At 38.2% G+C, this 16,430-nt stretch overlaps 2 protein-coding genes across 9 annotated transcripts in view; one reads left to right on the top strand and one right to left on the bottom strand.

Moving 5' to 3' along the window:
* The window catches only part of ccdc9b (coiled-coil domain containing 9B), a 27,074-nt gene extending 14,840 nt beyond the window's left edge, over positions 1 to 12,234 (bottom strand). The window contains exons 1-8 of one of the 6 annotated variants that reach the window (XM_077538894.1): positions 12,155 to 12,217; positions 11,953 to 12,013; positions 11,762 to 11,871; positions 8,855 to 8,947; positions 6,167 to 6,274; positions 5,896 to 6,000; positions 5,647 to 5,811; positions 4,119 to 4,277 (exon numbers count right to left, since the gene is read on the bottom strand). In XM_077538894.1, the coding sequence (XP_077395020.1) occupies positions 4,119 to 4,277; positions 5,647 to 5,811; positions 5,896 to 6,000; positions 6,167 to 6,274; positions 8,855 to 8,866 (549 nt within the window). In that variant the 5' untranslated portion in view covers positions 8,867 to 8,947; positions 11,762 to 11,871; positions 11,953 to 12,013; positions 12,155 to 12,217. Of the gene's footprint in view, positions 1 to 4,118; positions 4,278 to 5,646; positions 5,812 to 5,895; positions 6,028 to 6,166; positions 6,275 to 8,854; positions 8,948 to 11,761; positions 12,014 to 12,154 lie in introns of those variants that run through there. The other 5 variants (XM_077538895.1, XM_077538897.1, XM_077538896.1 and 2 more) reach the window with 5 other exon arrangements.
* cln8 (CLN8 transmembrane ER and ERGIC protein) lies at positions 11,874 to 16,430 on the top strand. Of its 3 annotated transcripts, none has more exons than XM_077538899.1 (3): positions 11,874 to 12,038; positions 13,190 to 13,795; positions 15,038 to 16,430. In XM_077538899.1, the coding sequence occupies exons 1-3, from the start codon at positions 11,943 to 11,945 to the stop codon at positions 15,362 to 15,364; spliced, it is 1,029 nt and encodes a 342-aa protein (XP_077395025.1). In that variant the 5' UTR covers positions 11,874 to 11,942; the 3' UTR covers positions 15,365 to 16,430. The 3 variants fall into 3 exon arrangements, with proteins under 3 accessions (XP_077395025.1, XP_077395026.1, XP_077395028.1); XM_077538900.1 differs by lacking the exon at positions 11,874 to 12,038 and adding an exon at positions 12,230 to 12,335; XM_077538902.1 differs by lacking the exon at positions 11,874 to 12,038 and adding an exon at positions 12,346 to 12,389.

The raw sequence follows: 16,430 nt of genomic DNA, 5'->3' as shown, positions 1-16,430 counted from the left end.
TTCAAACATCACATTGGTGAGGCGATGTTGATCAATTTTTACATGTCATCTTGGTGTCGTGATTTCAAAATATGAACAGAGCAATATAGTTGTTTGTTTGTTTTTTAATTGATTTACTAATTCTATTTGAATAAAGTTCACCAAAGGTTATAGTGCATTTTAGGTTCATTCTGAAATCTCAAAACGTGAACATCCCTCAGGAAGGTGCAGAGAAGCAACAGGGGCACAACTGGCATCACTTTTGCACAGCGGGCCTTTGAAGCCCTGCCTCCGCTTCCTCCCTCCCCGCTCAGCCTGTTTATTGCTAATCAGCGAAACAGCTATGAGTTACTCCAGCGACGTTTGACACGCTAGCCCTGCAAGACGCACATGCGCAACAACAGGGGAAAAAAAAAAAAAAAAAGTGGACCTGCTCTCATTCTTCTGTTTCTGACAAGCGTGCAATCCTTGTGGTTGGGCACCTGAAATATAAAACCGTACAATATCTATCTATCTATCTATCTATCTATAGTACAGCTTATCTAGCTAGCTAAATTATCTAGCCAGCTAGCTAAATTATTTAGCCAGCTAGCTAAATTAACTAGCCAGCTAGCTAAATTAACTAGCCAGCTAGCTAAATTAACTAGCCAGCTAGCTAAATTAACTAGCCAGCTATCTATCTATCTATCTATCTATCTACAGTACAGCTTATCTAGCTACCTAAATTATCTAGCCAGCTAGCTAAATTAACTAGCCAGCTAGCTACATTATCTATCTATCTATCTATCTATCTATCTATCTATCTATCTATCTATCTATCGAAAAGAGACTCATCAATGTTGCAATCAAATCAAGAAGGCTAAGATTTAAGGGCCAACACTGCGCTCAAGTGGATTAATAGCGCCATAGCAGGGGCGACCTAATTGCAAATTCCCACTGCAATGACGTCATCGTCACAGCAGTTTGTGGACGAGCCGCTAAAACTGAAAGGTGTAAAATTGTATTTGCATTCCTGAAAGCACACCTGTGCTGCAAAATCAGTTTGCATCATAAATGAACCCTCATCAAAAAATCCACTTTTGACAGAAACACACACACAAAGAAAAGTCTCTTCTACCTTTCCTTTCTTCTTTTGTCATTTGTCCTCACACTCTTTGCCTCCCGACCCTTTCCTGGCAACACTCCAGGCCTCTCTTTTTTTCTTTTTTTTTTTGCTTGCATAATAAGCCTTTTCATGGCGAGAAAGCAGTCGAATGTTAATTAGATCAAATCGGCCTTTTCAGGCCGGTGAGCGATGCAACACAATCGTGCTGGAGGAGAGCAGACCACTTAAGGAGAGAGAAATAAGAGGCTGGAAGCGGACGGTTTCTCCTCTCACTCGCCTCCATTGTCACTTCAGTGCGAACCGACAGCAGTCGCCTATTCCAAGACGTTACAATCTGCCAGATAGACACACCCCTTTCTCAGTCATTCATTTCCAAGCACTAACGGCGAGAAATGGACAGTGAACTTCATGCAGTTATTCACACACAAAAAGACAAAACAGGAGTGACTACCTGCAGTATTTTTCATTGTTGACAAAAGTACAGCACATTACATTGTACAATAGCACTGGATATGAAACGGCAAGACAGATGACTGGAGCGCAGGCAATTATTCAAGTGCAGATTCAGCGCAGGAGATAAATCAAGGGACAGAATGGAAAACAACATGATCAGCACAATGATTTATCACGTTACTTCAACTTGCTCTACTCGTATTTTAGTGCCGCCCAAGGTTATTTCAGTTAACAAAAACCAACAAAAAGAACAAAACTAAAATTCAAAAAACAATTTGTTAACAAGATAAAATAAAAACGAAAATGATTTTTTTTTAAAAACAAAAAACTGAAACTACATTTTATGTTTACAAAACTAATTCAAACTACGGTAACTATAATTATCGCAAAAATGTCGTTCGTTTTAGTCTTTGGTCATTAACTAATTCACTCCCAGCCATTTTCATAGAAGCGATCCCCTTCACTTCATCCCCGGCTGTTTTACTGGGTTTTGACTGATTTTTCTAGGCCCACAAAATATTGTTTTATTGCTATAAAAACATGGAACCTTAGACGTAGACTTAAATTATTATTATGTTATGTTGTTAATGCATTCACACATTGAGTTCCTCCACATATTGACTTGTTTCACAAGCATATTACGTTCCCCTTCATCTGACAATTAGTGTAGATTTTAAACATAGAAGGGCCAAAACATCCCTCATGAAAATTAAATTGCACTAAAAAAAAAAACTAGCCACCAGAGGGTGCTAGAACTGCACAAATAGAAATCAACCTGACTATTTTAACAGATGTGTTGCATTTAAATATCGTGAACATGACGACGACGATATTGTGGCAGTTTTAGTATCACGATATCACGATATTGCGCTTATCGTTACATCCCTAATAAAAAAAACTATCAGGACCACCCTGAGAACTAATTAAAACAAACTAAATTTAAAAAACAAAAAACAAAAACTAACTAAAATGAAAATTCCAAAACTATAATAATAAACCTGGTGCCACTTCCTGAGACGGCACCGTTGACGGCGATGAGGATCAGCTGTGCGGGTCAGTTTAGTGATGGGCCGGTTGATACGATTTGCAACTTCCTGTTAGCAGCCCACACGATTTTATGAAGGATGAGGTATTTTGATAATCCTTCATACTATGTCAAGCAAATAAAAAGAAAGTGGTCGGATGAATATGTGCAAAATGAATTCACATGTATAACGGAACGTATGGTGTTCCACAAGGTTCAATTCTGGGGCTTCTGCTGTTTTATTATGTCTGCTGCCCTGGCTTCCATCTCGTGGTGGTTTTAAAGAGCGCTATAGAGTCGAATTGGTTGATGGGAGTCAGCATCCTTAAGTGCATGATTTGCAATGTCAAGTTCAGCAATTCTAGTCCAGCACAGCTAGTATAACTAGAACGCAACACTTTCTGAATTCAAGGTTAAGGGAGCTAGATTCCTTGGAAAGGCTACTCTCACTAGTAAATGCTATATGCCTTGGATTTGAAAGAAAAAAAAAATCACATTTCATTTTTTAGTAAAGAAAGGTTTGGTGAATGCGCATTAAGAACCACTGGTGGTCATTACAATTATATTCATTCGATTTTGGTGCAGGAGGAATGCTTTCGCTGATTACTTATTTCTTTGGCATGTTTGTGACAAGTAAGATTGCTATAAAAAAAAATGTACAAAAAGATGTGATAGGTACGTCTGTGCCGCGATTCACTTTTTCTTCATCATTAAAGCTGCTGAACGCAGAAAATTGAATTTCAAATCGCTACTGCCACCTGTGGCCGAAAGAACGAAACTGCACACGCGCTTCTTCTCGTACACAATGCACACATGATGTCACGTCAGCAGACAGAGGGCGGGAAATTCAAAGCCGATTCCAGTCTGGGTGACGAGGCAATTGGGATGGAAACTGAAAAAAACAACAAAAAAACAAGAGGGCGGGTTCGAGCACAGCCCAAACTCGAAGAAAACTGGGGGGGAAAAAAATGCTTGACACACAGGCTGCAGTTACACTTTCGGCCAGAGGGAGCGGTCATGAGTTAAAAAAAAATATATATATATATATATATCAAACTCCAAAAAGTACCTTTAAAGGTTTTATGAGAAAAACGTTCTTTCATTCTTTATTTATTTATTTTGACAATGACAATTTATTTGACAATGAGGTCAACCAACATCCTTGAGCAGGTTGTGTTTGACTTTAATTCATTTGTCTGCCTGTTGTGGTTTTGGTTTATGAACAATGATGTAGGATCTCCTGAGCTACTCCACAGTTTCATGGAAATGTATTAGGATTTTTTATTTTTTATTTTTGCATTTGCAATGAATTGAAACTATACAGCTCAACAATTCAGGCGAGTATTAATAGCCTCCCTATCCTTGTCCCATGCCAGTAACAGCCTTGATAAACTGCCTGTCTGCCAGCCATTGTGCGGCACTGCTGGAGGGGCGTGGCCAGTCTGGCCTCAATGTAAAACAGCTCGGTGACGTATGGGAGGGGACGCGGACAGGGCGTGAGAGAGGGAGCTGCCTTTTAAATGCCTCGTCAGGGAAGAGTTGAAGTCTGCAACTAACCTGTGCTGTGGCGTCCAACTTGGTCACGTGACCCGGTCGTTTTCCTATCCTTGCCGCCTCCGCGCTGCCAGCGTGTGACTCATCAGCTGGGCTCTTGACATCTGACAGACACGGGGGGTCTGGCCTCTTCTCAGGCTTCTCACACACCACTCTCTTACCCTAGAAAGAGTTTGGTAATGTCATAACTGTGCCAAGCTCCACTGTCACGGTACTTTAATAAGTACAGCTGCAAAAGCTAACGAGATCCAAATACTGTTTGACTGACATTGCGAACATTTACACCAGATGAAAATGCACGAAACGCCCCTCGCTGTTCAAATTCAACAAAGAAACGGTGAGTAATTCTGCGAGAAGAGAATCAATTGCGGCTTCCATTTGTCTGTTAGGTTTGTTTGTTTCTGATCTGCCATTGGCCCTTATTGGTTTTGTCCCGACCTAAACAACGCCTGATTGGCTCTCGAGCTAAAAAAAAAAAAAAAAAAATCAATAGAATTGTATGATCGGAAGGATGTGTTTTTTTGTTTTGTTTTGTTTTTTAATGATGATGAGACATTCGCATATATATTTACTGTACTGTATTTTACAGAATAAAAGAAATATTTCAATATAATACTCGCTCAAAGACTAGACCAGTGATGGGCAATGACCACATTGAGGATTAATTATAAATAAAATAAAATAAAAAGGTGATTTTTTTGTTTTGTTTTGTTTTTTTTACAGACCAAAGCAATTAAAAAAAATGCCAATAAATATTAATTATTATGTTTTTCACAGAAAATAGGGGGAATTGAGGAAAGAAATCCTGGAAAAGCCTGGAAAATATATTATTTAAAAAAATAATAATAAAAAATAAGTGAATATATTACTGTGCAGGTGCTGAACCATGAGTATAAGTAGTACAATAAATTGTAATATCACCATTCACCACTAGATGGCAGGCATGGCTTAGTTGCACGTACTAATGATAAATTATATAAACAATAATCCATCCATCCATCCATTTTCTTGACCGCTTATTCCTCACAAGGGTCACGGGGGGGTGCTTACATCAACAATAATACATGTAAAATAAATAATGAATTGATAGTAAATTATAAAAACATGCAAACAAACTACTGTATCTACATTTTGAGTGAGTTGATTTTAGTGGAGAGAAAAAAAATGCTGTTTGCTGTTCAGCAGGTATGTGCCATCATTGAATGAGAGCCTTTTGCAATGGAAAACCAAAATCACAGTATGAGGTTATTTTGTTGTTGTTTGCTTTAAACCTTTTGTTGTTGTGTTAGGATCGTGGATTTTTACACATGCATTGAAAAATGTACAGCATTATGAAAAAAATGAAAAATATTAAGAACACATATTTTGCATGTATGCACGGATTTTGTCCATATTTAAAATGGCATTTCTGTCATACATCTGGCTAGAAAATGTGTGGTTTCTATATGGCCCACTAGTGCACTGAGGGAAAACCCCCTCCGGCATTTACGTTGCACTTTTCTCGACACACTCTAAATAATGCATAACTCACCTTTTTGCCAGCCATGGTGACAATGAGCTGCTTCTTGTGCCCTCTGCTTACATTGCCAGCAGCCTGCAGAATAACATCCTCCCCCCGGCCCGCTCCTACTTCCTCTAGTCCTTTCCCAGCAGGTGAGCCACTGTTAAAGGTCTTGGTCACCACCACGCGACTGACCTGCTCCAACATCATGGACGACAAGTCGTAAAATATTCCTATAGGTTTGTTATGGTGGTGCTTTAAATGAACGTCACAACTCACAGAAGTAGACTTGTTCACTGTGATCGTGAGGTCGTCAGCTTTGCCCTTACGACTCTGCAGCGCCATTCCTTCTTCTTCCGCTCGTTTCTTGTCCTCTTCCACCTCCTAAAGGCAACTCGACCAAATAGATAACTAATCAGGAAGCATATAAGAAGGACAAACATTTTCAACAAAATCCAGAGCCTCTTCAGTTTAACGCCTCAATTAGGACAAGTGAAATTCTCAATGGCGCGCAGCTCTCTTCGCCTGCAGGCAACTTGTTCTCTCTCACCTTGTATCTCTTCATGAGCGCCTCGTTCTTCCTTCGGAGAGCCTCGATCTTCTTGTCCAGCTCCAAGTCCCTCTCATGATTTCTTCTGGGCGTCGGGTCACAGGGTGTCTGGAAAGACAGACATTTTTCAAATATATATATATATATATATATATATATATATATATATACATATATATATATATATATATATATATATATATATATATATATATATATATTAGGGGTGTTAAAAAAATCGATTCGGCGATATATCGTGATACTACATCGCGCGATTCTCGAATCGATTAAAAAAAAAATCGCTTTTTTTTTTATTTTATTTTTTATTTTTTTTAAGAGCTCAAAATTGTTCATTCGGTAGCCTTACCGATTCAACGTCTTATCATCATTGCCTCTTTTTTTTTTTTTTTTTTTTTTTGTGTGTGTGCGAATCGATTTTTAAACTTCCATTTTTAATGGAAAAATATTCAACAAAACTTCTGACTTCGGGTTAGTATTCACACCTTGAGCATGGAAGAATGTTATATGAACGGAACATTAATATTTTATTTTAATGCTGTTCAAACATGAAACAGATTACAACCTCTATAAGACTGAAATTTCAGAAATAAATAATACATTTTCATATAAATCTTACACTCTACAAGCTTACTGATTAGTATTTTCTAAATTTGAATGAAAAAAAATCACAACAATCGACTTATAAATTCGTAGCGGGATTAATCGGTATCGAATCGAATCGTGACCTGTGAATCGTGATACGAATCGAATCGTCAGGAACTAGGCAATTCACACCCCTAATATATATATATATATATATATATATATATATATATATATATATATATATATATATATATATATATATATATATATATATATATATATAGATAGCCCATTGAACGGGGAGAATGTGCAAGGCTGATGTGATTGCACACAGTCACATGCCCACTGAGTCACAGATGGAGCGTTCATTATGCAGCTCAGTTACATGCGGAGAATGCACATGCAGGACATCCCAAACTTTTCAATGTTATGAATGTGGCAAGCAGGGCATGCGCAATTATAGGCTCCTTAGCCAAAGATTCCATGAGCAACTACAAAACAGCAGCTACAGCTAACAGGTTGAGAAATTGTTGGTCAGTGAAACATTTTATCGAATTTGGACCAAAGTAACATACTTGGAAATATAACATTTGAATATTTGGAATCAAGCTGTTTGCAGAAATGATGATGTTTGGAGCTCGTGAACAGTCTAAATTCTGAATTTCCTTTCTGGAGATGCTTTGCCTGCAGCTACTGTTGGAATGTGGATTATATATTTACATATAAAGTACTTTGTATGAAATATTGTTAGATTAGTTTGGATTATTATTGATCAAATCTGTGTGCCTAATATAATTATAGAATTCCCTATAATTTTTACAAGGCATTGCAGGTAGCAGGTATTACTAGGTACTCTTGAGTAGTCAACAATACCAATACCAAGTACTGATACCACTAGTACTTTTGATATGTACAATTACAAAAATAAAAATAAATAAAATAACAATGAGACTATTTTTAAAGAAATACCTATATATCACAATATAACATTTGCCCTTAAAATTGCATGAAATTACTGGCAATTTTCTATTTATCTAATTTCAAATTTGTAGTTTCTGATCACAAAATACAAGTAGCGATACCTTGAAATAGGCCGGGTATTGGCCCGAGACCGATATCTAATATCAGTACTCGCCCATCCCTATATCCAAAACTATACATACTATTAATCATTCATAAGACCGAAAAGACCAGCCATTTATATTTTATATTATATTTAATTCCTTTTGTCTTCATTACCATATTTGGTATTGGAGTAATCCAAAAGTAATTAAAAATATTAAGTTATATTAGTTTAATATGGTACTTGGATTACATTGCTAACCATTTTTAACAGGTAACTAATAATTGTATCGATTCGAAGTAGATTTTTAATGTAATCATCCCTACCCTGATTATAAAGTAGTGCTCAAGTAGTGGAGCAGTGATGACAGCAGCGAAGTCGCTGCTTCTGTGTAATATTACATGCAAGTGCACACACCATCACATTGCAAAGATTCTTATGGTTTTCCCGCTTGCGGCCACTAATCTCAGTCATGGAAAAAAAAGACTCTTTGAACTAGCAAAATCTAGGAGAAAAGTTGAGACTCACTTTGGGAGGCAGCATGCTGGTGAGGAGTTTTTACTGCACTGCTTTTAGTTGTCAGGGAATCCAAACACAACACACCATGAGGACATACCACCGAGAATAGTTGCAAGAGAACCGACTCTGAATCTCAGCAAAGTCAATGTCAAGCGACACTCTCAGCTGCTCGTCTCTGTGGGGACCGTTCTGGGTTGATCAAGCGACTTCTTTGCAAGGCCGACGTAAATGTGTAAACACAATACCAAACATCCACAGGGGCATGGTGGAGGCACAGACAGGCAGGTCGAGAGAGACTAGGGTGAGTCTACAGAGAGAAAGCTGCCAAGGCGTCCTCCATACCATGCGGTCCTGCCACCTACAGGAGCTCCGTGAGGACAGAGAGACCCAAACACGAGTGAAACGCTCGCGTGCAGCCGCAGCTGAATCTGCGACACAGCGTAAGCCAACGGCAGGCAGAGGCAGAGGAAGAGAGCGGGCAGGGAGATTTAGGCACTCACAGGTCTTTCCATGTCAGCGCTGATAGCGAGGCTGGGTCCAGACGCGAAGCAGCCGAGGCGGCGGCGAGGGCTGCCCGGAGTCCGCGATCATGCCTTGATCACAATGAGCCAAGTTGGGCGAGCAGCCAAGGCAGCCAGCAAACACACAGAGCTCCCCTGTTAACAGATTTCACAGCACCCACCCGCTTGTCCCCCCCCCCCCCCCCCCCCCCCCCCCCCCTTTGCCTTTCTGCAACACTCCCACCCTTCGTCACATATGCTTGCAGCCTCTTTAAATCACTTGCTCTTTCCCCTCTTCAGTTGATGTATAGTATACTTAATGTTGGTTGAAAAAAAAAAACACTTTTTCTTAATTGGGTTTTTAAAAAATCAGTCAATAAAATGTTTGCAAGTGTCACTTGGCCGTACTTACACATTCAATACTATATTTCAAGTCCCAGTAAATTGAATTCAGAGATATGTTACAATACATACCTGTAACCAAGGGCGTCAATCTGGGTGAAAAACGTGAATGGAGCCTCCCGTGAAGCCCCGCCCCTTTCCATGCATTCATTATTAACTCATTAGCTCCCAAAAACGGATAAATACGTCATATTTTAAATGTTTTAAGTGTCCCAAAGACTTATTTATACATATTTTGTTGTGTGTTTTTTTAATTCCAGAGCATAGAGAAGGCTTTGATGCAGTCTCTCTACTGCAGAAAACGGTTGAGTGGCAGCAGAGTATAAGAGATCAACCAGGCCATGTTAAAACAAGCTGTATCCTCACAGTTCTAAGCAGAATTGTGAAAAACGATGAAATTTAGCTATGTTATATTGCTAATTGTTGCACAGCGGAAACATATAGGAATATACTTTTTTTCCCTGATAAAAGAAGAGACTCTAATCTCTCTTTTGGTATGTTCCATATTTTTATAGCAATAGAACATAATATTTCGCGGGTCTTGAAAAATCAGTCAAATCCAGGAAAACACTTAAGTGAAAATGGTTGGGAGTGAATGAGTTTATTATGGGGGGCCAAAATTGTGCAACACTCCTGCCTGTAATACATGTTTAAAGAAAACTGTTGAAAAGTCGGTAAATTTAAGTGCTGGATTGTGGCGATGTAGCATTAAACTGTTTTTCACTATTTCAGTTTTTTGAGATGTGGCCAAAATGTGAGCATGAGTCACCCATGCCTTTCATATATCATTCACAGCAGTGGTTATCTCGCGAAATTGGTGGGAAAAAAACAACAACTTTTCTTCATTAATATGACTAGGCCCATTTGTACAACTAGAGCTAGCTAGCTAGCTAAGCCTACAACCAAAAACCCCTTTTTCCTGGATACTTCAAGTAACAGAAAAACTCGGTGTTGTTGTTACGTAAATCCCCAAGCAAGGAGGTGACGTTGTACATGAGTTTGCCCTCCATCTGCCAGCCAAGAGGAACCCCACAAGCCTGTTAGCTTATGAGCTAGTTGGTAGCTAGCACCTCTCATTGTGTTGTGGAAAGCCCCGTGTTGACAGGTCAAACATGAGGTCAGCTAGCTAAAAAGATGCTAAATGAAGTAGCAACAACTGATCAGGGATGTTGTTTCACACATTCAGTAGATATGCCCACAGCGTTTGAGAGCCGAGACAATTAAGGGCTTGCTTGATTTTTCACGATTTCGAAGCGTTAATATACTTGCAGATTTTTTTTGTTCCCTTCATATTTGGCAGGGTTGTCAAGAATACGCTCCTTTCAGTCCTTTGTGGCTTGTCAATCATAGAAACCACACTGATTTTCACTTTACAGGGACTTCAAATGCCATCAAGGCAATAGATAAATAATGTAATTGTTTGTAGGCTCTAATCAACTTATTTCTGTCCTCTCTAAAGCTACAGTAAAACGTGGGCACTAGCTTATGTAATGTAAATTAAATGTACAATTTACATTAAAGTTAACTCCATGGCCTACTTGGGGGGGAGAAAGAAGAAATCCCTCAATCTCAATGGAGGAGATGCTGAATTTAATCTCAAGGGGGAAATTACGTAAATACGTGGTTGTAGAGGGCTAGTAAAAGGGAAGCAAAAGATTCTACTCCATAGTCCCTTTTATCACTTAGTTATGACTATTTTCCCACATTTTTACACATCTCTGGATTTGGCACACAGTGGACTTCAGCTGAGATATACTCCAGTCCACCATGACCCTGAACAGAATACGGTATAATAGATAAACAGGAGGATAGATGGATTGACGGCCTAAAAATATTAAGTATGGTTGACGTCAGTGGCAACAAGTGTCAAGAGGCCATACAGATGCCACGGGCTTCTCAGGGAGAGCATTGACAGCAAATGCAATCAGACTCAACAAATTACATATAGCACTACGGAAACAAACAGGACTTTGTAAGTCACAGTCTGGGGCCACTTGGCATAACCTTATACTACATTTAATAATACTGTTAATGGGCAAACCTCCTGTAGAAACATGTTATTTAAAGCATTTGACTTAATAGTATGTTTTTTTAAGGCTTTAAATAACACTTTTGTTACACTTTACTATAACAAAAGATTTAAGTTTCTGATGTTTCGACAGATTGTGCCTTATGTGTCGATTGTCACAATAAATGTCTCCATAAAACGCAAAACACAAAGACACGTTTTATATTGATTTGTCGTTGTCGTTCAATTAAAAATACAACATTTTAGGAGCGGGATGATTATAAAAATGATCGATACTGAAATCGATGCTGTAATGATCTACTTATAATGAAATTAAATTCAAAAAACACAACTTAAAACTAAACAGAAACATTATCGGCTGTAAAACGAATGTCACTTTTAGAGACTCTGGAAAATGCGTCATGACCACAATGTGTTTGGTGCATTTGGTAACACTGCACTTTCTAAATGTTTATGAAATGTTTACAAGTACTTACGAAATCAGGAACGCGTGCAATGAAATCTTTGATGACGTTTAAGGCACTGCAGTGACGACAAAATACCACCAGATGGTAATGTGTTGCAAGACTTCGTTGGTTGCTGACAGCTGTTGGAAAATAGTCGATTGCATTTCTATCTTAAGTTACCTAACCTCTCATAAATTGTATTTTAGAAAAAATGAATTTACTTCACTTGATTCTCCCTTTGCCATCTCCAGCAATGAGAGCGTTGCAATGCCTGTGCTGTGCCTGTTTGCAGAAGAAAAACAAAGAGGTTTTGTTTGTTTTTTCCTAAATATTTAAAAATGCATGAGTAAAACGTGAATCGAAATGATTACAGAGACTCTATAATAATTATGGGTTGCTTGTAAATGACAAACGTTGACTTACTTATTTTATTTTTTTCTCAATCGTCGACTAGAAGACAGGAAGCAAGCCGTAACATATTTTGTCCAATGGGGTGTTCGAAAATCCAAAGTAAGCGTAACTTCCGGTTTGATTGTCACGTGACCAGATTAAAGTCGTGTGACTTGAGAGTAAATGCCAATGCGAATAACATCACTAATGTACAGTAAGTACCCAACGTCTTTTAAATTCATTATTGAGTTTCATCCGATGCCACGAGGTATTATTAGTTAGTTTGTAATATTGTTTTTCTTGTATACGTGTTTTGAACGCGCCTAGCTTGATGCAGTTTTGACTGGCTCGGAAGTTAATGTTTACTGATAGCAAATCTACTTTCTCGCATCATTTTGAGTATTGATTGCAATTATCATAACATATAGCTACAAATAAGAAAGGTACAAGTAGTAGCAGAGGATAATACAATAATTAAAGAAAGATGCTCTGCCTGCGAACACATTTCTAAATGGGTTTCGAAATACATTATTTTCTAGAGCTGTGGATGAATTTTATTATTCCATGTGGAGAATGACAATTCCACAAGTCTTCGGTGAACGTTCATTAAGTTGTTTCAGGCATATTGTACTCCTCTGTATACTGCTCCCTTGTGAGCAAATTCAGAAAGTCTAGCATCCATAAACTCAAGTGTGCCTAAAATGACTGCATGTGCATATTGCTTGGAAGGCCAAGGTGCAAGTGAAATATTTTGTAGTGCATTTAATACTTTTCATGCACTGTTAGGGGATGTTAAATATAAAATTTATATGCCATTTGAATGCTTCTCAGAATTGGATCATTGTGCTGCTGTCAAATCCTGGTTTTAGTTCTTTGAGATACCAGTCTTTTTTTAAATATTATTTTAAATTAATATTTTTTTTGTTCTTTATTCTTACATATTTAAATCATTTATTTTATTGTGTATTGGATGTGTTTTTTTTATGGACCACAAGTTTTCTGAATACAGTTGATTTGAGAAAAATAAATCATTTAAAAGCCAATATGATGCCTTCTCCTCTCTTGCAGGTCACCGGCACATCATGTATCGATCAAGCAGCTGAGCTATTACGTGTTCTCTCGACCATGGATCCTGGACAGCAGCTACCTCCACCTGAGGCCACCACCAAGGCCATTGCAGAATACTTTCCATGGAACGTTCGATTCCAACTTATTGGCCTGGGCTTTGCCTTCTATGCATTAGTCTTCCTCCTCGCTCACTTCCTGTCTTCAACACTATCCCCCACGTACAATTGCCTGCAAGCTAAAGAGAAAGTTTTCTGGAACCTCGCAGCTACCCGCGCAGTATTTGGCATCCAGAGTTCAGTAGCCGGTCTCAAAGCGCTGACTCAGGACTCAAGGTTGAGCAGAAACATAGCGAGTGGGCAGGAGGACTGGTCATGGTTCAATATGCTCACAGCCACGGGGTTCTTTGTGTTTGAGAATGCAGCATTTCATGCCTACAGTTTTGTGTTTGGGTCACTTGACCTCGCCCTGGCGACGCACCATTTCTTCGCCCTGGCAGGATACGGAGGGGGAGTGATGTCAGATTCCATGGGCCACTTTGTGCCAATGGTGGTGCTTCTGCTGGAAATGAGCACACCATTCACCTGCATATCCTGGATGCTTCTGAAGGTAAAAAAAAAAAATATATATATATATATATATATATATATATATATATATATATATATATATATATATATATATATTGCATGGTCTGTGTTTTGTTGATTTGTTGCAATTTGAGATTCTTTCATTGAGTTGATTGTATGCTTGTATGTGGCTTTTATATAGGGAAGGGAAGAATTCCTTTGTCCTTCCATCTTGACTAATTGTGACTAAAGTCCCACTTCCTGCTGGGGAAAAAACCCAAACAAACAAATAAAGTCCCAAACCACAATGCTCTTTTTGGAGCTGTGCAAAAAATGCCAATATAAAACTCAACATGTGATGGTCTGTGATTGAAATTTTTGAACGGTAATAAAAACCAAGTAGGTCTAGGAAATATGGCCAAAAATAGGCATCTAATTCTGGATGATTATGATTTTTAATCAACGTAATAAACCCAACAAACATTTTTTTAAAAGGTGTCATTTATTCAAAAATAAATCCTGAGCAAAATGTTCAGATAATAATATTGTATGTATATTGATTTTAAATACTTTTTAATGTAAACTTAACATTCATAGCTTGTACAAAAAATAGCTTTTCATAAGAGTGTATTATTTATATGCACCTCGATTCAGCTAATTTTCAACAATTTGATTTGAAAAATGAAGATGAATCAAATTAATTTATTGCCTATCCCTAAAAGAAAGTTTTAAAAAAATGTTTGTTGTGGACTAATGTTTGGTATCAGGGGAAAAAAAACAAAACTTTTTTTTTTTTTTTTATATTTCAATAATATTAGAGAAAATTGCATTTATTTGAGTATTTTAGTAAAAAGTGAATCTCATATCAACACATTACACATAGCGATTCATGAAATAAGATACTTTTCACAAAGTCAAATCCAACCAAATTTTTTTTACATTTAAGTGGAAGTCAACCCAAATATTTTCTCATGTGCCCCCACTAGTCTAAATATGGCAATATGATTCATATTGCATTTGTTGAATGTGAATTAAGCTAAGCAGCAAAATCCACCCGTTTTTAAATCCATCTCAGCGGCGGCCATTTTGCCACTTACTGTGACTGAAAATGACATCACAGTTGCTCAGGGCTCAGAACGACCGACCAATCGCAGTTCACCTTCATAAAACAGGTGAACTGTGATTGGTTGTTTGTGATCTTTTTCTGCATTTGCTTTGTTGTTTGTTGATGAAATTGTGACATCCTGCACAGGTTTTAAAATGTACTCTCTCGTTATGCTAGGCCGGCTGGGCCAGAAGTATGTTCTGGAAAGCCAACCAATGGGTGATGATCCACATGTTCCACTGTCGCATTGTCCTAACCTACTACCTTTGGTGGACAAGCATTAACAACTGGGAAGTGATCAACAAGCACTTCCCCTTGGCCTTACGCATCATCTTCTTCGTCGGCCTGCTTCTGCTCACCTTTATCATGAATCCGTTTTGGACCTACAAGAAGACCATGCAGCTCTTCAACCCAGTCGACTGGAACTTTGGCAATAAGCCGGCACCTGAAAACAACCAGACTGAGGATCAGGCTGATGTTACTGTCAAACCTCATGCAAGTTAAGAAGTAACAGGGAAGTTGGTTACCAGGCTGTTACGTTTTAAGGTTACTTAAGCTTTTTTGAAAAAGAAAAGAAAACTGCATCTACCTACTTTATTATGGGGTGGGAGGCTGATGCATAGGTTCCGCAAATTTTTTTAATTTAATTACTAAATGGCACCAGGCCGCAAACAGGTGCTTGTGGACCAGTGATCTAAACCACAATTGTGAGGAACTGAAGTGTGAATGTTTCATTTTTGGAGTGTGCAGAGAAGCGGTTAAGTGGAAGGAAACCATGCTTTTAATAGACATTAGACAAAGTACAGTATGATGTGGTTCTTCTTTGAATTATACTTGAAAATAACAGCAGACGACTAAGCAGACGATGATTCAATTTTTTGAGTCCACTATCCAACAAAACAGTATTTTTAGTTTTTCACAGTAGTAGTGTCAAGTAGAAAACATGTTGTAGTTCATCAATACAGACTGAATGAATGAGACATGTCCAGATTGGGGCTCTATTTGACTAATGTTTTCATGATAAACCTGAAAGAGGAAGTCAACCTTAAACATTTCTTGACAATATGTTATATGTAACCTCACTAGTCTTAGCGTTACATTTGTAGAATATGACTTATGAGGCAAAATCCAGCCATTTTTATCCATCTTAGGGGGCGGCCATTTTGCCACTTTCTGTCGACTGAAGATGACATCACAGTTGCTCAAGGCTCAGGCAACAACCAATCAGAGCTCACCTGTTTTCTGAAGCAGAGCTGTGATTGGTTGTTACCTGACCTGAGCTATGATGTCATTTTCACTCGACAGCAAGGCAAAATGGCAGCCTTCTGATAGTAAATAAAACTGCTGAATTTTGCTGCTTAACTCATATTCCGCTAACACAATATTAACCAAAATACCTTATTTAGACTTGTGGGGATGCATAGAGCATATTGTCAACAATTTTTGGGGGGCTAACTTTCTCTTTAAGTATGTTGCTAAAAGATTTCAGTTAGTTACATGGGTTATTTTTCACAGTATAACTGAGTGTAGCATAAAATGTTATTAGTTGCATAAAATGATTGGACAAGTT

The sequence above is a fragment of the Festucalex cinctus genome, chromosome 12 (assembly GCF_051991245.1).
Source record: "Festucalex cinctus isolate MCC-2025b chromosome 12, RoL_Fcin_1.0, whole genome shotgun sequence".
Lineage (NCBI taxonomy): Eukaryota > Metazoa > Chordata > Actinopteri > Syngnathiformes > Syngnathidae > Festucalex > Festucalex cinctus.
This window is presented reverse-complemented; position numbering and strand designations above follow the sequence as displayed.